Here is a 26,280-nt window from a genome sequence, read left to right on the forward strand (position 1 = left end):
ACCTTAGCTCTTTCAGCTTCTCTCAGTAAGTCATGCTTCCCAGGCCTCTAATCATTTTTGAAAACTGGACACAGTACTCCAGGCGAGGCCTCACCACTGCTGAACAGAGCAGAAGAATCTCTTCCCTTGCTTTGCAAGTGACACTCTGGTTAATAAAACCCAACTAGGCAAGGTTCTTTGGGTAGATGTGATATCTTTTATTAGACCAATTAAGTAGTTGGAAAAAAGTTCTTTGCAAGCTACCCTGGAGTCTTAAAACAGCAAAGACATACCTGAAGACAGGTGACTGCACCCAGAAGCTTGCAAAGAACTTTTTTCTGACTATTCAGTTGATCTAATAAAAGATATCACATGTACCCAAAAAACCTTGTCTGTCTATGTCCTTAGACCAGAGGCAGGCAATTATTTTGGGTGGAGGGCCACCTACCAAGTTTTGGCAAGCTGTCGAGGGCCGCATTGGTAGCCCTGCCCCTTGACAGGTGCCCTGCCCCTGATCGCCATCTTGCAGTCCCACCCCCTAACCTTTGTCACCAGAAGTCCCTCCCCTTGCCCCCGGAAATATGCCTTTCAGCAAGAGATTTTGCCAACTCTGAACCAGAAAAATAAGAAATTATATTCTAAAAAGTGAACATCTGCAGCATTCATTAATTTGCTTTCAAAAAATATTTTTGTCCTGATTTACATGCTTTTGTGTAGTGCACATAGAGGGGATTACACAATAGCCTAAAATGAAGACTTACTCTTGTATATTGTTGGGGGAGGGTGGGTATAGGTTTGTGGGGGGCTGTGGATGTGTGGGTGTGGGGTGAGAGAGCATGTAGGAGTATGTGTGTGGATATGTGGGGTGTGGGTGGGTATGGGGCTTATGGGGGGCCTGCATGCATGGCAGTGTGAGGGGGGTGTGGCTGCATGTGTATGGTGAGGCATGCATGTGGGACTCAGCCTATGAACACACACACACACACACACTTTCTTCTAATCTGCATTTGCAGAACAGTGGCAAATAGGGCAGGCAGCAGAAAACAGAGCAGATTGGACAGGAAGCACAAAGCAAAGGAGCAGATCAGGCAGGGAGCACAGTCTGTATTTCTGATTGGGAGTTCTGGCATTTCTGCTTATATGAGGGCATTTCAGAAGGTAATGGCAATATCAAAATAAAACCACTGTGCATCCAATGATCATTTACAATGCTGCCACCACCACCAGTGTTCCCTGATGTTGTGCACTTTTCCACTTATTGCACACACAATGGTTTTATTTCAAAATTGCTGTTACTTTCTCAAACACCCGCATGGTTAAAAAAACTCAAAGATTCCTGGCTAGAATGTCTTTTTGCTCAGACTTACAGCAATCACAAAATTTGAGGTAAGAAAATATTTTTTCTTCTTTGGTCATATTAGCAACAACCCTGGGTTGTTCTGCCTTTCTCTGCTGCGTGAGGCATTGTCCTATTATCTACTGAGCGTATATATTAATCAATTAGTTACCTGTCACTGCAATGGCAGGATATGTACTCTTACGTCCTCTACTTTTATCCATGTACAACATCCCAAAGTTTCACTCCCTTCCCCTGTTCATTCACTTACTCTGCTTCTGCTCCCTGTCCTGTGTTTCCCCCAGCCAACCTCCCACAGGACACACAGACGCTGCAGTTTGGCCACCCTGCTGTAAAGTGTTTCTGGTGTTTCTAGTTTTGTGCTTTGTAGTCATGTGTGAAGGTTTCAAGCAAGGATTTTTAGGAATCTTTGTGTAAATACCTGTATGCAGATACTGAGGTTCAATAACCCAGGAGGCTCTTTCCAGTTCTGTGTGTCATGTCTGAAGTTACAATTTCATGTAGCAGGAGATGCATAAAGTTCAGTGGAGCCTTGGAACACATGTAGTGCTATGTGGGAAGTCTTGAACTTTAAGAAACAGTGACTGAACTTTCAACAAGTCCCATCACACACATACAAAAGGCAATTTTCTGCCACTTTTAACTTGGTCCTCGCAAGTTTCAGGCTCCTCCCCAAACACATGGGATGTGCAACAGAGCCTATGGCTCCTGTTACTTAGAGAGAAAAATAGGTTAACTGTGCTCAGGCAGTCAAGAGTGGGGCTAGCTATAAAGGAATAGGCAGCAAGAGCCCATAAATAGGAAGTCCCTTTGCTATTCTAGTTGCACAGCAATAGCACAATAGTAGAGTAACTTGAGGGAAGCAGCAAGAAACCTACTGCACTGCTAGCAGGTTCCAGCCATAGTACAAGACAGAGTTTTGTGGGAGAGACGAGGCAAGATTACTGCTAGGTCTGCTGCTATAGGTTATCCGTACGGGCAGTAAGCTCTTTAGAAGGCACCTACAGGCTGCTCAGGGAGTCACCTGACTAGAAGGAGGCAGGGCTCTGGTGGCATATAAACCAGGGCCAGAGCCTAAGCAGTTAGTCTGGCCCTGGAGGCTGAAGAGGAAGGAGCTCTGCAGTAAGATGCCGGCTGATGAGAGCTCAATAGAGATCCTACTATCCTTAAGACATGCCAGTAAGGAGCCAAGGGCTGGCAGGGGATGAGACTTGGTATGGAAGGAAATTTCAGAAGACAGCCAGCGTGCTTGGGGAATTAAGTTATAGCTAGGGACCTACTCGATTCACAATTTAGCGAAAGTCAAGAAATCGGGCAATGTCCATGAAACATGCAGGAGAGGAAGGACATGGGACGACTTACTGAAACTAAAATGCTGACTCTCCATTGGGAGCCAGAAGTCCTCAGGGCCACTGTGGCTCAGCACATAGCCTGCCAGGGGAACGGGGAGGGTGGGAGCGCTGCCAGCATGAAGGGGAGCAGCCAAGATGTCTGACTCCACCCCCCACTACTGCTTGGCTGAGATGGCTGCCCACTGTGTGGCCCTGCCCCTCCCCACCAATCACCAGCAAAGGGCAGAGCTGCATGATGGACAGCCCTCTTGGCCGATCAGTGGCAAGGGGTGGGGCCATATGATGGAGCGTCCTCTTGGTGGATCTGCGGCAAGGATCGAGTCCACAAGGGGTTGCCCCACCATGATTAGCCCATGAAAGTGGTGGCCAGTCCCATGATCCACCCACAAAATCAGCTGCCTGCTTCAGCAATTTGGGTAGGTCCTTAGTTATAGGAAGTGGACTTCTGTTTTAGTTGAGTTTTAACCAGGGACCTGATTTGGGACTAAGGGAGGACAGGAGGTCCCACTGGCAAATAAGGCTTGAGCCTGCTGGGGGGTGAGGGGAAGAAGGGGGGCCAGACAAGCAGCCCAGGAGAGACAAAGCCAAAGCTAGCAAGAGCCCACATCCCAGGAAGGGAACAGGCATGGCCCAAAGAATGGTAGAAAAGGGGCTAGAGAGAGCCCAGTGTCCAAAGAAGGGAGGGCCAGGTGCTCAGAGCCTGGGGGGGGGAGAGGGTCAGAAACAGGCTAGGAAGCCCAGTCCCAGGAAGGGCAGAGATTAAGAGACCAAAAAGGGGGAAAAGTCTGGATAAGAGACTGGGGCCTAGAGCCCACTGAAGTGTTTAATTGGTACACCTGCGAGGCATGGGCACAGCTACAGGAGAGGTTGGAGGCTATGATTAGCCCATAGGGCTACAGGTGCCCTTGGGGGGAGGCGGTATATGTGGGCCAAGATGGGGACAGACTGATTGGGAGCAGCAGGGTCCAAGAGGGATCTGCAGGTAAGAGGACAGGCTAAATCAGCAGTTCCCAAATTGTGACCCCATTTGGGGTCATGACCCACAAAATCAGTGGATGGGGTACTGTGGTTTGGGAATGAGGGGCCATGAGGAGGAAATGGGGTCATAAATTGGGTCATGTTGAAAAGTTTGGGAAGCACTGGGGTAAATGCTCACTCTAATACCCTTGAGCAGCCTCCCTTTCCAAGTTTGTTAATAAGACCAAGGCATGGCAGGAAAAAGGAAAGGGAGGGTGCCTGAGAGAGAGCGGAGCAGGAGCCAAGTTGCCATCCGGGGGCATGACAGCCACCCTGGTGCAGCAGTTCTGTTACAGTAGGGGCAAGCAACATACAGCCCACGGGCTGCATCTGGTTCACCAGGCACTTTCATCTGGCCCATGGATGCCCACCAACAAATTGTACCCCTCCCAGCCTTTCTGGCCATGGGGGTGGGAGCAAGGCATCCATATATACATACCCTCAACACACCATATTGCACCTCGTGCAGAAAGGCCCAGCCCAGCCAGCACACAGCTTCTAGGCAGGGCTGCTGCTGCCACTGCTGCAGCCACTGGGGGGACTTGCTTGGTTTCCCTGCTGTCTTGCTCGCTTTGGACAGCAGGTAGGGAAGTGGTGGGGGCAAATGGTAGCTGCAGCTGGGCAGAAGCATGGAACGTGGGGCTGGCAGCAGCATGGAGCCCACACATAGGGGGTAGTGGGAGTACGGAGCTTGGCTGAGCAGGGTGTGGATATAAGGGAGGGTGGTGGGGTGTGGGGACCCTCCTTCACACAGTCCCCACTGATGGCAGCAGCAGCAGCAGGCGGGGGCCCTTTGGGTGCTCATGCCTGGCGCAGGCACTGCCACCAGCAGCATGTGGCTCCATCCAGCACTGCACGTGGTGGCAAGGAACACAGTCAGGCCAGCCTGCCTTTACTGCATGGGGCTCCACGCACTGCATGTGCAGGTCCCAGCACTCACGCTCCACCGTAGGAAGCCCTGCGCAATGGAGCCAGCTGCCTTCACTGCTCCCTGCTGTGCAGGTCCCAGGACTCCACCTGAAGTGGAGGGGAGCCCTGTCCCCTACTTCCACATGGAGTCCCAGGACCTGCGCAGCAGGGAGTGGCAAAGGCAGCCAGCTCTATCACGGGGGGCTTCCCCCGGTGGTACAAAAATGTGGGAGCTGCGGAGAGCCCTGCACGATAGAGGCAAGCTGGTTTGGCTGTGCTACTTGCCGCCATGTGTAGAACTGACAGAACCACAAGCTGCTGGTGGCAGCGCCTGTGCCAGCCACAAGTGCCCCGAGGATCCCTGCCTGCTGCTGCCAGCGCAGCTGTGCGCCATGAGGGAGAGGGATGGAGGAATGTGTAGGGGCTCCCCATAACCCCCAACTCTCCCTCACACCCACATACTCCCAACATATGCACACACCCCCAACATACCCTACTGCCCCCCACACAGCCAGACCTCACCATACACCCCCCCACCAACCACACCCCACAATTCACACCTCCCACACACTATATACAAGAGTAAGGCTTTATTTTTAGTTATTATGCAATCAGCTCTATATTCAGTACACAAACACAAATCATGACAAAAATAATTTTTGTAAGAAAACTAAAGTACGTTATAGTAGGTGTTTGACTTTCAGTATATGAATTGGTTTTCTTCTGGTTCCAAGATGGCAAGCCTCCCTTCCCAAAAGGAGTATTTCCAGGGGTACAAGGGAAGGGACTTCCGGTGGCAAAGGTCAGGGGTTAGACTTCAGGTCCCAACATGGTGACCAGGAGGTAAAGTACCTGTCAAGGGGTGGGGCTACCCTTGCAGCCCTTGACAGCTCACCAAAACTCATTCAGCAGCCCTCCAGCTGAAATAATTGCCTGCCCCCATGTTACAGGATGCTAAAAGTGCTTAAGTCAAAAAAAAAAAAAAAAAAAAAAAAGCTGGATTTTTATTAAGTGTTTTTGACAGAATATCTATTTTTTATTTTATTCCTCAAAATCGGAACCCTTTTTATTTTAGTGAAAGGCAAAATCCAGCCACAGGCAGATACCAAGCCATGAATTTCTTTGCTGTAGCAAATTCCTCTTATTTTAACAACGCTTCTGAGAACAGAAAGCCAAACCCCCTCCCCTCCCTTCCTGAAATATGATCTTACTTTTCCTTCCTCTTCTGCTGCAGACCAGATCACCTTTTCTCCCCACTGCCAGCCTCACCTCAGCTTCATTTCCTGTCGGACATGCTGCAAAGCAGCAACAGGGAAGGATACCCTTTGTTTTTCTACTAACTTAGCTTTGAATTTCTCTTTCTTTACATGTGATTCTGCTATTACTAGAGTCAATGAAATTTCTGCAGTGACATCAGTGAGAGTAGAAACCTTTGGAAGACCAACCTCTAATTAAAACTTATCTCAATTATTATTGCAGCCTAGAAAAAGTCAAGGCTACCTTACCTTGGCACTGTGTGCAGAGACAGTTGTGGTAACATAAGGAGTTCTGTTCTTTTGCAGAAGGTCTATGTATACTTCAGCTCCTTCTCCTCCATGAACACGCAACAGGCTCAGCAGCTCATTGACATCATGATGAATACGAAATTCACTCATGCTTCCACTTGCGGTTACAAATTTCAAAATACACAGACTGTAGAGCACAAAATGAACCTCTTACCATTATGACTAATCGGTCAGGGTAAATTTTTAAAGAAGGATTAAATGCTTAAGGCACAGGTTACACTTAAAATTTTGCCAGCATAGTTTTATTGATTAGAAGATAGAATAGGGAAAGTCATACCCACAACTGACATAGCTGACAAAAACGATATAAATATGGTTAGAATAAGTTGCTCTAGTATATCTATTCTTAAACTATTTCCACTAATGAGGAATACCAGCATAGTTCTACCAGTACAGCTATATTGGCTAAACAAGCCATGTCCCATTTTCCAAAGTAACTTTGATACTTAAGCGACTAAAAGCCTATTTACTTTCAATGAGACTTTGACTCTCAAGTATTTAATCATTTCTGAAAATGGGACTTTGGGCATAATGCATAAGGTGCCTTAATAATCTCACATGTAGACAAAATCTTAAATTCCTAAACCACTTAAACACTTTGCATAGTACTAAGTAAGTGCTCTTCAGTAAAGACTAGATTTGAAGATGTCTCTGCATGCTGGTAAGGGCTTGCATACGTGGTTATCTTGGTGTAAGAAAATGCAAGTCCCTTATAGTTACTTTTGTTTCCCAGCAAATGCCCAAATAAGATGTGAACTTAAATGATAAAAGCTGATTTAAAATAACTGTCTATGCAGTGAGAATTAACTGGCATAAATATTCTGGTATAAGACTTAGCTACTGCAGAACAAGTTCCTCCTCTGGATGCTACTCTGAAACAGAAGCCACTTATCTCAGAATAAGTGTCCACATGAGGGAGCTACTCCAGAAAGATGAGAGTAGAACAGCTATTCTGATCTCTCCCCACATAGGCAACCTGTTAACAAAATCAATGTGAGACAGTGTGCAAAAGTGAAAATATCCCTTTTTCTTGGCTTCTTCCACCTACCATATTTAGCTCATCTGATGGACAGATCCAGAGCCTCTCACTAGTTACACTGATAAATGTAAAGTATGTTTTGTGAACCCACTGATGCCGATGTAGTCCTCTCCAGTTACAAGTTGAACGGCAGAAAGGCCACTAACCAACAGTGCATTGCAAATGCACATGTCAAATAAGAATCACAGGAGAAAATCAAAGAACCTCAACAGCAGGAAACAAAGAGCAAGTTGTTATTAGATACCAAGCTGAAGAGCATAGTATGGAGACCTAGATTAGATAATAGAGAAGAAAACAGTCTCAGATGTGCCAGGCCTGTCCCTGCTTTAGTATTCTGCTCAACTCACATGAGCAGACTGAAGCCTTATCTAGACTAAGGTATGCTAAGAGCCTGAACAACATCCAAATCCTGGTCTAGAAGAGGCTTGAGAACCTAGAACATCACAGCAGATGTTCTCAGCTTTGACAACCCAAGGGGAGATTTCTGCCTGGCTCTGCTTACCAGAATGTCTGGGACCAGACAGCAGTTGCCCACCAGAAGATGTGGGCATCCATACATTTCTTGTGGCTCTGAGCAGCTCAAATTCAGCAGCTGTGCTGTCAGAGTACAATGTGCAACCTTGGAAGGCACCAGGACAACCATCAAAAGGCAGAGAAGGGGCCACACGTCTTCTGCCAGCTGCCAAGTGCTGGTAAAAGTCACTTAGTTTTGCCAACACAACTGTAGTTCTGGGCTGCAGAGTCTTGCCAGCCAAGCTGGACACAGTTTCTGCTTTTTAGCATCATGTATTTTCTTGAAGCCTCAGAGAGATTTATGGCTACTGGGAAAGAACTTACTGTACACCGGGTTAATTTAACACTGTGTTTGCTTTTAGCTTCACTGGGAATGACCAGCAAAAACTACTATAAGAAACTAACATACTAACAGCAAATCTGTAGGGAAAAATAACGCTAAGTTTAAACAGAGAAGTTAATTTCACATTTGGGACTAAAGTATGAAGGAAAATCCTGTTTCAGTACAGCAGAAAACGAGAGATTTTGAATTCTTGTGAGTAAATAACTTAAGTAGAAAAGGGCCAGAAAAAGAAAGAACATAGAATCCGCAGAAAGCCAGAAAGGCCCTGCTTCAGCTAATAACATCAGACCCAGTCTAGGGAGGACAGGACAGGACACACAGGGATAGCAGAAGCAAGGGAAGCGTCGTCTCAGTGCACAGCGAGTCACAGCGAGCAGGACTGCTGCCGGCCCGAAACGTCCCAGGTGCTCGCAGCCCGGCCGGGACCGTGAGGGACGCTGCAACCCAACGCGGCAGCCAAGCTGCTCAAGGGCTTTGCACAGGTGCTCCAAAACTTTTTTAAATAAATGTTTTGTGTTCTGAGCCAAATCAGCCAAACCAAGTCCAAATCTGTGAGTCAGTCCAAAACCATAAGTAGCCCCACAACTGGCAAACATCCTCCACCCCCACCAGAAGCTTCAGATATTTCCAGGCTTTTGGCGGGCATCCTATGGGCAGGCCCAAGCCTGGAGGCTCGGGGTTTTGATGCCCCCGAGTTTTGCTTGCCTTCAGCCATAAGGTCGCAGGAGCAAGCTAGGGAGGAGCCTCCCATTTCCATACAGTGGGTTTTAAGCGCCAACACCTCGGCGTACTAAACCAGGCCAGAGGAGCAATTATCCCTGGGAACATTTCAGGAAAACCGCCTGCAAGGACCCATATACATGATGTTTGAGCTGCCGCCTGCCCTGCTCTCAGACACCTTCAGCCGGCCCCGCCGCTACCCTTCCCGCTCAGGCTCCGGGAGGGCATCCGGCCCCTCGCCGCTCCCGAGCCAGAGCCAGAGCCAGAGCCAGAGCCTGGGGCGCCGCGGCGGGCGGGGAGACGGCGCCGCGCTCCCCCCGCCCGGCCCGGCTCGGCGGCAGCACCCACCTGCCCGGCCGCGGTCACCGCGGAGCGGCCTCACAGCACCGCGCCTCCTCCTCGCAGCCGACAAACAGTGACGGCCAACGCCGCGGCCGAGCCGCGCAAGCTTCGATTGGCTGAGACAGAGATGACGGTAGAGACACTAGAGCCAATCAGAGAGCAGAGTCGAAGGCCTGGCGCCACGCCCCCCGTGCTTGGCGGTTGCGGGTCTCGCCTGGCTGTACGTCTCGCAGCTGCCTCCGAGCGGAAGTCGTGGTCTTCAGTCCTGGCTGACCCGGAAGTGAACTGTCCGCTCCTCTCCCCGCCCCTCGGCGCCGGCCGGGCCGGCGGGATGTTGCTGCTGTCGGGGCTGAGCGCCGCGGTGCGCGCCGAGCTGCCGCTCCTGCCCGCGCCGGCCCGCGCCCCGCCGCAGGCCCCGTTCCGCTTCTCGCCCCGCCGCCTGCGGTGCCCCCGCGAGCACGAGCTCCTGGAGGTAGGGCCCGCCGCGCGTGGGGGTTCACCGGCGCAGCGGTTCCAGATTCACTCCCGGATTTCGGCTGAACACAGCTCCGTGGTTTGAGTCTGCGTGGCCCTGCCGCCGGCAACGGCCCCCCTCCCCTACTGGTCAGCCTGCGCTTCAGCGTCTCCCCAGGCCATGGCCGGCCTTCTGCTTCTGAGCCCAGAGGCCGTGGAGGTCAGGTGCTCCCTCGTCTGACTTGCCTCTAGTTAAAAGGATGAAGGAGCAAGTTAGACGGAAATCCCACAAGCAATCCCCCTTCACCATAAATTGTGTAGCCGAAGTGCTCGCATTTGGAAACGTTTATAGACAGGCTTTCACCTTCTACCTACACAGTGGCGATGCATAGGAGGTGCACGGGGTTGCATCTGCACCCCTGAGAGCGCTGGTGCACCGCCTGATTGGCTGCGCTCCCTGCTTAGGTGATGGGCAGGGCGGGCAAACGGGAGTGCCGGGGCCCCCCCCCTGCAAGCCCTGGCCAATCGCTGCAGGCTCTCCCCTTATGGAAGTGACTGCAGTGATTGGCCGCGGGGGATCTCCCTCCGGGCAGTGGGATTGGCTGCGGGGGGACCCTCCCCCTGGGCATTTAGACTGGTTGCAGGGGGGGGTACATGCTCCCCCGACTAAGGCAGCACGGGTCACCCATGTAACTACACCGGAGTCATTCACGGCCATGCAGATGATGCCTCCCCTGCCAGGTGAGGCGTGACAGATGCCAGGCAGAGGTGGGCACTGGGTTGTGGGCTAAGAAGTCTAATGGCATATTGGGCTGCATTAGTAGGAGCATTGCCAGCATATTGAGGGAAGTGATTCTTCCCCTCTGTTTGGCACTGGTGAGGCCACACCTGGAGTATTGTGTCCAGTTTTGGGCCCCCCACTACAAAAAGGATGTGGACAAATTGGGAGAATTCAGTAGAGGACAACAAAAATAATTAGGGGGCTGGGCACATGACTTCTTAGAAGAGACTGAGGGAACTGGGCTTATTTAGTTTGGAAAAGAGAAGACTGAGTGGGGATTTAATAGCAGCCTTCAAATACCTGCAGGGTGGTTCCAAAGAGGATGGAGCTGAGCTGTTCTCAGTGGTGATAGATGATAAAACAAGGAGCAATGATTTCAAGTTGCAGCAAGGGAAGTTTAGGTTAGATATGAGGGAAAACTCTCAAAGTGGGTGGTAAAGCACTGGAACAGACTCCCTGGAGAGGTTGTGGTATCTGCATCCTAGGAGGATTTTAATACCTGGCTAGACAAAGCCTTGGCTGGGATGATGTAGTTGGGGATGGTCCTGCTTTGAAAAGGTGGTTAGATTGAATGTCCTCTTGAGGTCCCTTACAACCCTAATTTTCTATGATTTCTGTGATGTTTTCCTGTCTCTTGAAGAGGCTTCCCTTATAAACTAAGGAGGCACTCCCAACTGAGCCCATAGCTCAGGGGTGGCCAGCCTGCGGCTCCAAAGTCACATACGCCTCTTCAGAAGTTAATATACATCTCCTTGAATCTTTGCACAAGCACACGGTGACCAGCTTCAATTTGGACTGTGTGCTTGTGCAAAGATTCAAGGAGATGTATATTAACTTCTGAAGAGCCACAGGCTGGCCACCCATGCCATAGCTACTTGCCTGCAGGGTTGGCAGCTCATAGGTGGATGCCCTTGGCTGGGGTATGGACTAACAAAAATCAGTGGATGGGTGGCAGGCAGCAGGTTGCTGGTTCACTAGAGACGGAGCCTTCTAATTCTGCCATGTAACTACTTAGCCACTAACCATAGGTTCCTGTGCTTGGCCACAGGTTCCTGTGCTGTAGGATATCTCCAAAGTGCCTGCTCTGCCCACTGAGGTGGTTGGAAAGCTGCCTAGATATTCCTAGAATGTCGTGTTACGTGGCCAACGGTCTTGATGCACACTGCTGCATGAACTTGGTTTTGGTGGCAGAAAAGAAGCTGTGTAGACATGAATTACATATAGTAAAGTGGATCTTGTAAAGGGACATGGCCCACTTTCAAGGTCTTATAAAAATAAATACTGTAACAAGCACATGAGGAACACAGTTGTCTCTGTGAAGTATTAGTTGTGGCCAGTTGGAACTTCTCAGCAACAGGAGAAAGAACTCTGCTACTAACATTTGGGGCACAGTCCACAAATACTTGAATTCATGGGCACTAAATGCTGAATAGGTGTCTGCAGGTTCTGGGCCCTAAAGGAGCTTTTTCCTTAGTTCATATGATAGAGGCCTGACCTTATGGAGCAAGAGTCACAAAGGACCTGTGATAAGCAGTTGAAGTTATTCTCATAGAAACAGTAAAGGGTATTGGTGTATCTGCACATTACCCTAGAGGCATCAAACATATTCTGTGAAGAGGGCCAAGTTATGTTTTTAATTTGTTCTGTTGATTGGATTTAAAGTTGGGGCAATATATGACCCTTTGCCCCCAATTGATGTTCTCACCTCTTTCTCTTCCTTAGCCGAGTGTCGTGTTAGGAATAAAAATGATTTTCAATGTGTTTTTTGAATGTGCACTGCTGTAGACTGGCAATAATTTCTCTTCTCTGTTCTAGGATGGAGACATTCACAGACACTTGTATCTCCAAGATATTCTAGTGAGTGTTACACAAGTGACTGAAAAACCCAAGTAAGTGGCATATATCATACAAATTGTGTTGTGAGGTCTGCTGACAAAAGAGGCTTTTGATAATTTTTCTGGCCCTCCTCTTAGCTATCTCTGTAGTCTCTGCTTTCTGTTTGTACACGTCTTTCTAAACTGGATTCACTAATGAAAGTAATTGTGGAGGACTTTTAATTGTGTCTGATTTCAGATCAGAAGAAACCAATTTCCTGCCTTTTATATAGTGGTATACATTTTATTGTTGCTTGTGCATAACGGTATGTCAACAGAGAAATGTTATTTTTTAGACTGGCACAAATCGTTACCATCAGGTCCTTCCTGACTGGAATATATAGACACTAAGCTGGGGGGAGGGTAAGGTGCAGGTTCAGGTGTTTGTGGTCTTCTTTATTTTGGCTGTTGACTAGGTAAATAAGACAACAGAGATTGAGGGTAAATACAGCTACCTTTCAGAGGACTACAAATGTGGATTTTTAATCCCTTGTTGTGGTTTTGAAATTGGATAGCTCACACCTCATGTTTTTGCTTAATTTTAATTAATTCCCTACTAAATTAGAAGTCCATCCTTACAATGCATAACTATATTCTTAATATGCAGATTATGGCTGGTCTGAGACTCACATAAGGAGTTTAAGTTCGTGTGAGTTCACACACAAGCATTCCTAATTACTTTGTCTTCATAAACCAATTCTGTTGTGCCTCCAGTTTAATAGTCCCCTTCTTTCCCTATATTGATTAGTCTGTAATCAAAGCTACCTAAAACTACACATTATGTAGGTGTATGCAAATTTCCAGAGGGCAGTGATTTATATGCTGTCGATGGCTTTGACATAATCAGGGATCCTGGTTATGCTCTCATAAAAATAAAAAATTCTCTGAGAAAACTCCCCAAATCCATGATTAAAATGAAAGTCCCCCCCCACCCCGGCAGCTGCCCAGCCCTGCTGGTGCCCCTCACTCCCCACCGCAACCCCCCAGCCCTGCTCCTCACTCCCCCCCACAGCTCCCCAGCCCTGCTGGTGCCCCTTGCCCCCCATCCACAGTTCCTGCTTCCCCAGTCCTGTTGGAGGAGACTTCCAGCTGCCAGGGCTATGGGGCCAGGGACCTGGGGCCGCCTCTGGTAGGAGGCGGCGGCTGCTGCTGTGAAGCAGAGCCTGGCCTCCTGCACCCTACTGCCTGCCAGCTGTGGGCTTGGGTTGCGGGGCTGCACCCCTTTCTGGCTCATACTCCCAGGGAGGTAGGGGGACCCATGATCCCTGGACATAACCTACATACAACTATTTTCATCACTTCTTTGTAGGGTGTCTGAATTCTCATGTCATATTGCGGGATGCTGCCAGGTCTTTGATACTTTAGAGGGTTATGAACATCACTACAACACGCTACACAGGAATGTGTGCTCTTTCTGCAAACGTTCTTTTCCTTCAGGGCATCTGTTGGATATTCACATCCTGGAGTGGCATGACTCTCTCTTCCAGATAATGGCAGAAAAGCAAAGCATGGTGAGTCGCAAGTAAAGCTATTCTTAAATATCCAGTGCCTGAGAACTTTCTAGTGTTAAAATTCTGGGTCTCAAACATTTTTCTTTCTTTGAATTTGCAGCTTGACCCCCTTTTCACTGATAGAAATTGCCATACCCTAGTCACTTCTCACTGACTACAAATAAGTTTTATGTCTGAACAAAGTACAAGACACAAGCTATTTCAGGTGAAAAAAGAAAGTGATATCCTTTGCAGCCTCAAATTACTTGTATCAAAGGATTTCTAAGTTTTTCATCAGCTTTAAGCCTCACAGTCATATTTTTCAGTAAGAAAGTGGTATGCCTGTCTGGCAGATGAGGAAACAGGTTTGGAGTAGGTAAGAAATTTGTCCAGGGAAAAGCAAGGCTAGATCTCTTGCCTAGAAGACAGACTATCCCTCCCCCTCTATTTGGGGGGGGGGGAGGTGTAGATAGATAAATATAGAGGAGGGAAACGTGTATGACTTTGATTAACCTCTTCCAAGGATGCCAGAAATGGAGAAGGTAGAAAACTACAGGTAAATGGCTCTTGTCCCAAATGTGCTGATGGAGATTTGCCAACATGACTCTAGTTCACATATGAGCAATCAGAGACCATGTTCTGTCAACCCCTGATCTGATTACTCAAATACAAGATGAAAAAGACACTCATCTTACATTTGCATACAAGGAAACCTCATTAAATACATTGCCTAATTAAACTGCTGCCAAAAGCAGCATGTGCTCAGTAATGGAAACCAACTGTGAAGTTGATTAAATGCAGCCAACACTGACCATGATTATAAAACACATGGCCTGTATTAGGTAAACATACTGATGGGAAACTTTTGTGGCCCTTAAAAAAAAACAAACAGGCAGTTGCTCCCCTAAGAGGGAGCTGGCACCAAGCCTGGAGGCCCAGAGCCACCCCTGCAATACCAGTCCAGCACTGGGAGGCCCAGAGCCAGCCCTGACACCCTCCCCATGGTGCTAAAAATGCTTGATCTTACCCAAAAGGCCAAGATGCTGGTGGGAACATGCCACAAGGATAGATTAGTTCAGCCATAATCTGTATAACATAAATGGTAGTGCCCACTGCGTGCAGTCACCTTCAGCACTGACTTTTTCAGGTCATAGTGAGCCACTGCATTCATACATTTTGACTTCGCCTTCACTTAAACAGCTGAGCTGAGACTTTCCTGTTTCCAGTGATTTATTTTCTTCACCAGCCTTAAAGGTCTAGCAAACGTCACCAAATGGGGCCCCAAACAGTTCACCGAGAATCCCTCTGTCACCCCCCTCTGTCAGCCTTCATATATGATTAGTGCAGCTCTGCTCTTCATGAGGTGCAGTCAGACCAGGTTGCTCTGTGCCTCCTCTGCATATAATTTTTTTGAAAGATCCCAAGACTTGTGACAAAGGAAATTTGGTTGTAATCGTGAGTGGGTGTGTAATTAGCACGTGAATTGTTTGTGAGGGGTATCTGGAGTACACACATATACTGAATTGTGGGGTCACCGTAGCTTGAAAAAAATTAACTGTGCTGGGGTCCAGCTCAATGAACTATAAGGTAAATCAGGAGCCTTTTGGCTTTGGTTTTGCACGGGAGTATTTAAAGCCCAGGCTGAAGAGGCTGGGAAGTAAGATACTTGCTGGTGGTAGCACCACATAGATTTGAACGATGGGGCTCTACACAGTTGATGGAATTTGGAGTGGATTTGGCTAATTTGACTTGAGGCACGAAATTTAATTTAAAAAAGAAATGCATAGTTTGTACCTGCTGGTGGTAACACCATGTGGACCTGAATAACTGGGCTGTGCTCAGTGGGTGAAATTCAAAACTAATTTGACTGATTTGGCCTGAGATGCAAAATTAATAATTAAAAAATGCATAGTTTATACTATATATAAACAGGCATGTAGCTGTTGCAGTGTCTCAAAGCAGTTTAAGATGCCACAAGAGGCACACTGGGAACAAAAAAATGTTCACCACACAAAAAATATTTGCAACACGGACTCTAAATTTGATAACAGGAAATCCCAGTATCAACCCCCGCCCCTCGGAAAAAGGTGGCATCTTGGAGTGTGCCCTGAGGCAACCAGAGGCTGGGTCCTCCAACGAGACACTCTGGCACCCTGCTAAAGCTTCTCTATGGCTGCCCCTTCCTCTTGCTGCCCCAACATGCTGCCTCAGTGTGCTGGGGCAAATAGGAGCAGGGCAAGGCTGCAGCAGTAACCTGGACCCAGGTGCTGTCCCTGGTAAGTAGGGACGTGGGGGGGAGGGGGACTGTTCAGGAAGGGTGGGTCCCCCACAGCAGCAGAAGCAGCAGTCAGGCACTCGGGACCTGCTGCTAGCAGAGCCTGCCTGCGGCACAGCCCGGGCCACCTGAGACCCGGAACCACCTGCCCAGGGTTCTGCGCCTTTGAGACTCTTGCTGTCACTCAGGGTCCTGGCACTGCACGCAGGGGCTGCACGTCTGGCCAGGCCAGATCCTGCCTCCATGGAGCCGACCCAGCCCAGCAGTGTGCAGGGCTCTTGGAGGAAGGGCCCAGCCCGGCCCAATGTACGGCCCCTGTATGCAGTGCCGGGGCCCCGGGTGACAGGAAGAGCAGCCCAATCCTGCCTGAAGACTTACAGCCCCAGTCCAGGCTTGCAACATGTGGCACAGGTGGTGCTGGATCTCAGGAAGCTGGAGCTGTGCCGCACCGCAGGGGGGAGCTCTGCCAGCAGTGGGCCCCGAGCACCTGACAGCCACTGCTACTCCTGTGGGGGGCCTGTGCGCCATGCGGAAGGGGGATGGCAGGACCCATCCCTCCTGAGCAGTTACCCCCCCCGCCTACAATCCACCCACAAACCCCACACCACATCTACAAACCTCCCCCCACATACCCAGCCACAAGCCCCATACCTCCTACAAACCTCACCCCTGCAAACCCTACACCCACCCACAAACTCCACATCCCCGCCCCCACATATCCTCCCACATATCTCACACCCTGTGTGGCCAGGCAGCCACAAGGGCTGGGTTACTACCTGCTGTTGGGAGCTGTGGCTGCAGGGGCAACTGCCACTGGAGCCCTGCTCCATGCCTACACCAGTGCTGGGACATGCATCCCCAGCCTGTAGGAACTCCTTGTCCCAGGAACCCATAGTGGGGGGTATGATGGACTGGTGAGAGGGGTGGAGATGGCAGCAGGGGTGTATGTGTGAGAAAGAGAGATGGGGGTTGGGGGTGGGGAAGCGCTCTGGGTAGGAGAGGTTGCCAGAACCAGGTTTAGAGCCCCCCTGCCCTCCTAGAGCAGCCTTGCCCAGCCCAGTCCCTAAGCCACAATCAGGGGCTTCCCAGGAATGGCATGGGGATTGCTGAGGCCTGGGCACAGGTACAGGGAGCAGAACAGCAAGGACTGGCACTGCTCAGAACCACAAAGCAGCAGGTGAGACAGCTGCTGCTGAACTCGTGTCCTGGTGCTGGGATGGAGTTGCTGCCGGGAGGGAGCTAGTGGGAGCAGGCAGGAGCTGTGGGTCAGGAGTGAGGGGCACTGGGGAGGACTGTGAATTGAGAGTGAGGGGCAGGGGTAGGGCACTGGCATATCAATGCTGCGCAATGCCCCACATCCTGGTGAGCGAAGGGGACAGGGACAGCTCTGGTTTTTCTATGATAAAAAAAACAAAAGCAAATGCCAAAGCCTATAAATATTTAGAATTTGTTTATTATGGTGATAGAGGCACTGGTAGACTTCCAGATTGTTTTTAAATTGTAAATATATCAGTGAAACGCTGCCCAACTGATCTCTCTCTATATAGTGGTGTTTCATTTTAATCACAGAAGAACATGGATTTGGGGTATTTTAATGAGAAATTGGGGGGTTTTATGGCAGAATTTGCAATTTTTAAACAGGAAACACCAGACTGTCTGCTGATGAGACAAGTGGTGAGACCCCGGGCAGAGGAACCTACCCAGGGTCAGCACCGGGAACCCAGTTGGAGGGCAGATGAGGTGGCTGACCTGGCCATTTAGGGCCAGGAGGGCATACTTTGACAATTCAAAGCAGGCCACCACAACAAGCACATCTTCTGGGCGATAGCTGCCCAGATAGCAGGGCGGCTGACACAGGGGGCTGGCATCCCCAGATACTAACTGGCTGGGCCTCAGAAGCTCCTGAGGGCAAGTATACTCCCCCTGGCTGAAGATTCTGGAGGAGCTGGGCAGGGTCAGTTTGCCCAAAGTGGCACTATTTGCCCCACACCAAAGTGTATGTTCAGGCATGTGTGCTAAGGCACAAATCTCCAGCACAAATTTGTGCTGCTGCTATTTGAGCTGCTGCAAGTGCACATGCCTGGATGTGTGGGACAGCAGGGCCTGACAATAAGCATAGGTGAGGAAGGGGCTGCAGGGCAAAGAAGTGGGGGGAAGGGGCAGAGGGGCTACCTGCCCCCCTTCCCCCTCCCCCCCCCCAAAAAAAAATTATTTTCCCTGCTAAGTAGTGAGAGGTGGATAAAATCAAGCAAGCCTACAATAATTTGATTCTATACCTGGAAAATTGTAACAAATTTATACATTTTTTTGTATATAGAATATAATTGTGGGGGGGGTCATATTATATTCAGGATTCTTATATTAGAGTATATATGGTAATACTCATCTAATTCCAAAGATGGAAATGGCTTCAGAAAACATTAATTGGTTCTAAATTTTGTGCAACAATCTGTAAGTACCTATGTAACTTTGAGATGGGAGTGAGTGGAAGCTAGCTTTCATAGATCTTTTTGGTAAGGTTAAAAGTTTTAACATATGAGCTGTTTTACAACACAGGCCATATAACTACTCCCCCAGTATTTTTTGGAGTGGAGAGAATGATTTTATTTCTCTGTCTGGAAATATATACTGCAGAGCTCAATATCTCAGTGCTAGAGATGAGAACCATCCCACAGATGTGTAATATATAATTATGATGTTATTTCTTTAGAACCATCTATAAATGTAGGGCATGTCAGGTGGATGACTTCAGTCCCATGGATGACTTCAGTACATAAACAGACACCCTCTCTTGTGGTACTGTATGGGTTTTAGAATAAACTGTCCCGTCTTGATTTTTTTTTAGTATCAGTGTTTGGTACAAGGCTGTGTGGAGAAGTTCAAGAGCAGCAAAGACAGAAAAGATCACTTGGTCACAGTTCATCTTTATCCTTCTGATTTTCGATTTGATAGACCAAAGAAAGCTAAAAGGTAATTGCCAAATGCCAGACAACATAAACTTTTATCTCTCTGCTGCATAATAGGTGGGGTCTCAAATGAACCACTGGGAAATCCAGCAAATTGTGTGCTTCCCTTGAGTACCATATATCAATTATAAAAACCAGTATCTAGGATTCCAGAACTCCTGTATTCCCTTCCTAGCATTGCACAAGCATTTGCCCCCAGAGGAATAGCAGCTAGAAAGCACTTTCACAGTCAGTAAATGATGTTATAAGACTGTGTAAAGGTACAAGACAAAAACTTCTGGCTTTCAGGTCCTCTCAACAGCTACAACTTGCCCTGTTGCACAACTAAAGAGTGATACTGAAAGCTCACATTCATTTGTGATCTTGGGGCAACCCTCTTTGGTACAGAAGATGCTTTTTAAAACTTATTTTCATATTTTAAATTAATTTAAAACGCACCTGTGACATTGGGACATTTAAAGGGCTTTGGATTCTTTCCTTGGTTATTTGATTCTCCTGTGGATTTTTTTGTAAGGGATATAACATTTCAAGAATTGTGCCTGTAGTTATTAACTCATTTGTGGGCGATGGGTCCTAAAACTGGACTTGAAAAATTGAGGTTGACCTTTATAATCAAAATAAGGTAATGATTTACTTCTGCAGCAGCACCAAGCACAGCAAGTCTCCCTTGCTACAGAATACAAGCATGCCAGTAGATATTAAAACTTCTGAGCAACCTCAAGTGGATTCCATGGAAATATCTCCCGTTGAGAATATGGAGAATGCCTCTCAGCCTCTGAGCAGCCTGATCTCATTGCCACCAGAGAAACATCTCAACAGATCCAGGTCTGTTTCCTTTTACCTATGACTCCAAATTATGAGCTGCTGCTCTGTGGATTGAAGTTACCACCAGTAAAATTTAGAACAGTGCCTGGTCTAATTGGGACTTGCAGAGGGTAGTCTGTAGAGGCAGTTGTGGTTCCTGTGCAGCTTCAGGACCACTGCAAAGCGCTGCCATGGGAGTTAAGATATTGCCAGGCCTCACAGGACCTGTTCATGTGCTAGCAGGAGAAATTTGTGGGCAGCATTCTGCAAGGGAAAAGAAGTGGCCTGCAAACCAGACTTTACATATTTAAAAAGTCTGACCTAGTTCAGTACGAAGCTAGGTTTTAAGTTAAGTAAGATAAAACATATGAAGGGTCAGACTAAGATAAAACAAAAAAAACGTGGGAGGAGTTAGTTTGGTAGCTTAATTTATTATATTGTCATTAAGTGACTGCACAATGCGTGAAACATTATAGCACTGCCCATGAGTTTGGATGGTAGTATCCCAATTTGCAGACTGGGAAACACAAGCAGAGAGGCAGTGTTTTTCCAGGTTCACACAAGAAGTTTATGTTGTGGCAGGACTAGAATTTGAGTTTCTTGCCTGAATATAAGGTTGCATTTACTGTGGCAAAACTTAACAAATATCTCCCACCAGTTCTGCTGGTATGATTACTCATGAGGCTCTAAGATAGTCAAGACTGCATCTGTCAAATGTGCTGAAAGCATGTCCGAATAAAACTGAAGAAAATTGACTCAATTTTAGGGAACCTCTGTATGTGAGAGCACCCTGATGGTGGCCCATGTGAAACAAAATTAATGTTCCTTGAAAAACTCCCTAATATTGCCTAGGCCTCAGCCCTGTGCTTTTGTTTCTACCTGTAACAGTTGTATCATCTTTTTAAAGCAAACAGAAAGAGACACAGTCTATTCAAGTACATCAGTGTGTGAATCAACTTAGCTAAATCATAGCAAACTTTCTGTATGGTTTATACCAAATCACAGATGTATCCATTTCCTCTAACACCCAGCTATATAGCCTCAAGCCCCTAATTGATCCTTTCTGCCTGCAACGTCCTCTATTTCAGATGCCAAAACAAAACTTTGTTCATGATATACTGCAGATGTTCAAGAAAACTATCATTCCTGTCCTGCTGGGCTTCTGAGCTTGAATCCCATTGGTTTTAGTTTCTTTGTCATTTGGGGTGAGAAAGGAGTATAAGAGATTAATCTTCATAGGGTCACCAATTTGTAGTGCCAAGAAGAGCTGTCAATTGCAGTACTCAGTGCATATCTTCATAGCATGGTGCTTCCTTTCCTAGTGCAATCAATTAGTCGATAGTGTTGGCATTTAAATTAACTAGGTTTGCATGCTAACAGATTGAAAAATACAGGACACTCTTTCATTCCCAAGCCCCCCATCGTGCGCCTCCCTAGGAGTTCACAATTTAGTTTATTTTCAGATTTAGGCAGATCCCACTGCATTTATGACATGTTCCCACTTGAAGGTTTTTTTTGTCATTTACAAAAACTTCTAATGAGAATTTAAGTTCTAGAGAATTAAATGGAAACTGAGGTCCTTGTGCAGTACTCTATACACAAGTCAGGTTCTGCCTTTACATTGCTTAATGCATCTGTATTAAGCAGAACTTCTGCTAATGCTTCCCATTAAACAGCAACCATTTACCATTCAGTTTTGGGTTTTATCAGCCTCGCGTTGGGCATGTCATGGTATTCCAGTTAAGGGTATTCTGACCAATTAGCATGTACAGAAATGCAAAAAAAAATGCTATTTCAATACAAAGTGCTTTGTCAATGCAAAATGTTTTCTTTCCAGAATCCCATCTACCATTTGCTTTGGGCAGGGTGCCACTCGAGGCTTTAAAAGCATGAAGAAGAAAATCTGAAAATCACTGCACCAGATTTGAGGAATGACCGAAGTACTGAAGATCCAAAAAAAGCTTGGTCCACTGACATTAATAAAAGTTACAGCTAAGCACGGATAGGTTTGTTTGATCCCCTGCTTGAGCGCAGTAGTGGATGTATCAAGTCTGTTGTACACCAGTGGCATGAAAGACTTGGGACAGTCCAGATGGATCATCCCTGATCATGTAAAAACACTCGTTCCATAAAGGGGTAGTAGATAGAAGGGAGGGAGATGGGGATGTTCTAGCTCTAGAAAGTCTGAATTCCATAAACTTATTGTGGGGAAGGGAGGCACAACCCAATAACTGTGTTTTGCAGGTAGACATTACAGGAATATCAGGGCAGTATCCTGCTTGGTTGCAAGGAATACATCAGGATTTGCCATTATAGGAAGTTATCAGGTCACCCTGACAGGATCCCAGTGTCATGCTGGGATACATCATATTTGCATTTGTTCTTTGCCTGGCCCAACAGTATGTGTGTCCTTTTCTCTGACACCCCCCTCCCCCCCCCCCCCCCCAAAAAAAAAAAAAAACCCAACAAACTTACACATGCCTCCAAAGAAGAAGAGAGATGTGGAGGTATTTGTGTCTCACCAGCTTTTGTTGTGCTCTTTGCATGTAGCAGGGGCAGCTCCTCCATCATTCACACCATTTGTCTCTCCCAATTTCAGACACAGAAGGAGGGGCAACATTGTTCTTAGGGGGACAGGATAAGATTTGTGAATAAGGGCTTTGAAGACCCTTACATGACTTCAGAGTCTGAGGCAAGGATGCTGCTCTGAGGGTTGAGAATTACTGCAGTGCCTAAAATGCATTGATTTGAGGGTAATTCAAAGGGTTCAGGAAAAAAATTAAATAGAGTATTTGTATAGAGAAGCAAGACTGACAATGAAAGAAGTTCTTAATATAAAAACTAATTGTAGCTGAAGCAGTCTACGTCTATTAGCAAGCTTTCAAAGAGGACAGCAAGGCCAGAATGCTGTTTCCACGTCGTTGTTTTTATAAGTCTTCACAGAATGGCTCCAGAGCCATAGAAAATCATATGGAAAGGGAGTTGAGACTTCTAAAAATGCCCTTGCTTGCAGAATTATATCCATTCTAATCATGTGCAGAGGCTAAACCTTGCGATGTTGTGATGCATTGGCTCAGCTATTGTGCTCTTAAGAAAAGAGTCCATTTTTTAACAATTTGTTTGGAAGATTAAAAGTTCAGATCCACTCTATAAATGCCAGACTGGAAGTTATCTTGCCTTTGTTTTACTTCCTTATAGATACCATCAGTGCTTCACTCGTGTGTACAGATGAAGTAATGGAGCATTCAGATATAAAGTTATGTACAAAACAGGTTTAGAACATAAACTGGGACTAAATTGTTTTCCAACCTTTTTCATTCTGATATGCTCTGAAATTTTAGAGTGGGAGGCCTTTCCAGAAAAGTTATTTGCATAATGTGCTGCAACAGAAGACTGCATTTAAATAAATACATTTTTTAGGCCTCCTCTGAACTAACTTCTTAAGGCTTGCATGCCACCCTTGACAAGTAGGGCCAGTAGGGTTTCATATTTTACCCTATGTAATACTTTTTAAATTATTCTATGAGTTTGCTGTGGAGACAGGAAGATGGAATGTTTTTTGTGAATACCCACAGCCCCCCACATCCCTACAAAAAGGGGCTACATTTGTGGATGTTGAGGGAGGGGTGAAAAGACTCCCTTTGGTGAGAGAGAGGAGGAGGAGGGAAGGAATGGAAATGGCCATAACTTCTTGCTTAGAGAGGGAGGCCCTGGCCTTGAGGGAGAGTGGTGGGAGGGGGTGGTTAACTTATCTCAGCTTGTGTCTCTGCCTGATGAGTCAGGCACAAGTCATCCTCCCCAACCATGGTCAGGCCATCTTCCTGCAACAACTCACTCCCTTAGAGAATCTGTAGATTAACATGGTGTGTCAGCCCCAGGGGGCCTGATAGTATCTACCATGTTGGAAGAAGACACCGAGTTCAGGAAGGGAACCAGTGGGTCAGGAACTGCCCACTGGAGTTGTGCTGGGCAAGAGGAGATACAGCGGCCAGGAGAGAAAACACCATCAGAGGCACAGAGAAAGGCACCTGGTGCCTGTTCCCCAGTCTTTCTCCTCCTCTGTCTCAACTGGGATCATGGCTATTGGGAACCCTCATATTGTGCTGCTGCTGGTATTTGCAAAGTTGCTGGCTAATAAAATGGCAGTCTCTTCAACCTCATTCAGGATGCAGCTGCTGATCTTGCATGCATCACAGACCTGGCTGGACAAGGCTTCTGAGCTGGTGCTTGCCTTGATGGTTCTAGGTGGATACTCAGTGCAGCATAAGGCACAGCAGAGTGCCAGTAGTCTTCAAGGAAAATCTGGCGCACAGGTGGTATCCATTACCTATTTTGTCCAGCTTGGAGTGTGTCTGCCTTGCACTCAAGGCTGAGTATTGATTGAGAATTCTGCTGGTGTACTAGCTACACTGCTGTACAGCTGATTACCTGACCTGAACTAGCCAAGCGGGTCTCAGAAGTGGTGTTGAAGATGCCCAGACTTACTTTCTTGGGGGACTTCAGCATCCATGCTCTCTGGGGCTAGAAAATGACTTCATGGTTTCCAGGTCAACCATAGGGATATCTGAGATAGTAACTGGTCCAACTTATGGAGTGGGGCACGTGCTGGACCTAATGTTTTGGACCTGCCTAGATACAAGGGCTCCAATGATTAGGAGTGTTGTTTTGAAACGAAGACCGGCATTAATAATTATTAGCTAACTTAGTGTAACTGATAGCCTGTTAACTCAAGTGAAAATAGCATAAGAATTCTTGAACTAGGATGGATATAGTCCAACTCCAGCGGAGTTAGGGCATGTGCATACTTCTTTAAAGGCAGTTTGTCTTGTAATTTCATGCAGGGCTCAGCCCTGGTGGTGAAAATGTGACTTTTAATTTTCTCAGGGAAACACCTTTGCATGAGCTTCCCATTGAGTTGAAAAGCTATCTTGTACTGGTTTGGATTGTGTGCGTTTGGGAAGGAGGCTCTCAACTTCCAAAATGCTTTTGTCTGTTGAAAATAAACATACTCAGCTATGAGTGAATGCCTCATGTCTGATTTCCATATGCCTGTTTGTGCACACTGTTGTACAATACAATGTTTCTTTGTGGGTGTGGGGTGAGCTTTTGCTTGGGAACACCTTGCAAATACTATGGGAGTCCTGCAGTGTGGTTGTTGTAAGGCATGATTCTGGCTTGGGGTACACAGACCAACCTGAAGTTTGCCATGTACCAGTTACGGTGTTGCCCTGCTTTTGAAATGATGCCTCATGCTTGATTGGCAAAGTCACAATTAACTTGGTGACCTAAAAGTAGGATTCCTGCCTGTGATACCAAGGGTTCTTTGCCCATGGCCAAGGAAAGCCCTGCTAAAATAATTTCAAACTTGATTTTTTTTCTCCACTAAAAACCTTTGAAAGCCAAATGAAACAATGGGGGGGGGGGGTTATGAGTCTTGCATTGCTCTTGCTGGAGAGAAGAAGCTCTGAGTTGGTTCAGGTACTTGAATGGGCTCCAGAAAAATAGGGTTCTGCCCCCTAGCACTGCCGTCGATATGTTTGATTTCAGACACGTTCTTTAGAGAAGATTTTAGAGGTGGATACTAGTTACGTGTTACTTGCTTTCCGGCTATGAAAGGGCAGCCCCTTCGTTCAGCCACTGTGGTTGGCTAGGAAACTGGCAGGAATTCTTTCTCCTTTCTGCTCTCTTCTTATTGGAGAATAGAAGTTTCATTTGAGAAGGGCCTGGAGAGGCTGCCAACTAGGGTGTATGCTGCTGCTGTTTCAGCAAACTAAGGCTGTTTTATTCTTGAATGAGAGACTCCATACAAGTATTTAACCCTTACACCAGCACTGTCCAACTGCCAGCTTATGGATTGCAGGCAGCCTGCGAGGGGCCAGCATGCAACTTGTGGGTTGCATGGGGCCTACCGGCCCCTGCAGCCACCTCTTCCACTATTGCATGGTAGGGAAGATCCCCAAGGGGCAGGAAGGCTGCCCCTTGCCATTGGCATCCATGAACAGCCCTGATGTAGATGAATGCAATTGTTTCATTTGTTTACATTTGTTGTACCTTTCAGCTTAACACAACAATTAGTGCAGGGGCAGGCAATTATTTTGGTCAGAGGGCCGCTTACTGAATTTTGGCAAGCCATCGAGGGCCACATGACAGGCAGCCCAGGGCAGATTAATATTAATTTTCTAAATTTTTTAGGGGCCCCGCAGGCCGGATAGAATGGCCTGGTGGGCCACATCCGGCTCCCAGGCCGCATTTTGCCCACCCCTGAATTAGTGGCTGGGTTGGGATCCTAGTCTAGGTGAAAGTGAAACCTTGCAATACTAGGAATGAGTACCCCACTCATTTAGGGGACAAGAGGATTAAAAACTATTTAGCTGTTTGGGAAAAAGTCCCTCTGTGAGAGTTCATCAGATAAGTGGTGAGCCTGCAATGGGAATTTGCATCAGGGAAAATGCTGTTTTTACTTAGCTAAACTGCATTAAAACTGAAGCTAAACTGCATTAC

At 47.3% G+C, this 26,280-nt stretch overlaps 2 protein-coding genes across 3 annotated transcripts in view; one reads left to right on the forward strand and one right to left on the reverse strand.

Annotated features, from left to right (window-relative positions):
• The window catches only part of TUBGCP2 (tubulin gamma complex component 2), a 52,493-nt gene extending 43,197 nt beyond the window's left edge, over positions 1 to 9,296 (reverse strand). Inside the window, exons 1-2 of the mRNA XM_006258443.4 lie at positions 9,143 to 9,296; positions 6,120 to 6,306 (exon numbers count right to left, since the gene is read on the reverse strand). Of these exons, the coding sequence (XP_006258505.2) occupies positions 6,120 to 6,269 (150 nt within the window). The 5' untranslated portion in view covers positions 6,270 to 6,306; positions 9,143 to 9,296. The remainder of the gene's footprint in view (positions 1 to 6,119; positions 6,307 to 9,142) is intronic.
• Positions 9,297 to 9,445: 149 nt separating this feature from the next.
• On the forward strand, positions 9,446 to 24,798 carry ZNF511 (zinc finger protein 511). 2 transcript variants are annotated; one of them, XM_059729701.1, is made up of 6 exons: positions 9,446 to 9,608; positions 12,186 to 12,259; positions 13,554 to 13,755; positions 18,855 to 18,979; positions 19,621 to 19,800; positions 21,617 to 24,798. In XM_059729701.1, exons 1-6 carry the CDS (start codon positions 9,468 to 9,470, stop codon positions 21,684 to 21,686), a joined length of 792 nt encoding a protein of 263 aa, XP_059585684.1. In that variant the 5' UTR covers positions 9,446 to 9,467; the 3' UTR covers positions 21,687 to 24,798. The 2 variants fall into 2 exon arrangements, with proteins under 2 accessions (XP_059585684.1, XP_006258506.2); XM_006258444.4 differs by having other exon boundaries at positions 9,452 to 9,608; positions 19,618 to 19,800.
• Positions 24,799 to 26,280: the final 1,482 nt, after the last annotated feature.

This window comes from Alligator mississippiensis, chromosome 6 (assembly GCF_030867095.1).
Source record: "Alligator mississippiensis isolate rAllMis1 chromosome 6, rAllMis1, whole genome shotgun sequence".
Taxonomy (NCBI): Eukaryota; Metazoa; Chordata; order Crocodylia; family Alligatoridae; genus Alligator; species Alligator mississippiensis.

Bases quoted from the DNA above. Each gene is read 5' to 3' on its own strand.
- ZNF511 (XM_006258444.4), top strand. From the start codon at position 9,468: ATGTTGCTGCTGTCGGGGCTGAGCGCCGCGGTGCGCGCCGAGCTGCCG. The intron at 9,609-12,185 runs GTAGGGCCCGCC...TCTCTGTTCTAG, and splicing joins GCGAGCACGAGCTCCTGGAG to GATGGAGACATTCACAGACA. The intron at 18,980-19,617 runs GTAATTGCCAAA...TTACTTCTGCAG, and splicing joins AGACCAAAGAAAGCTAAAAG to CAGCACCAAGCACAGCAAGT.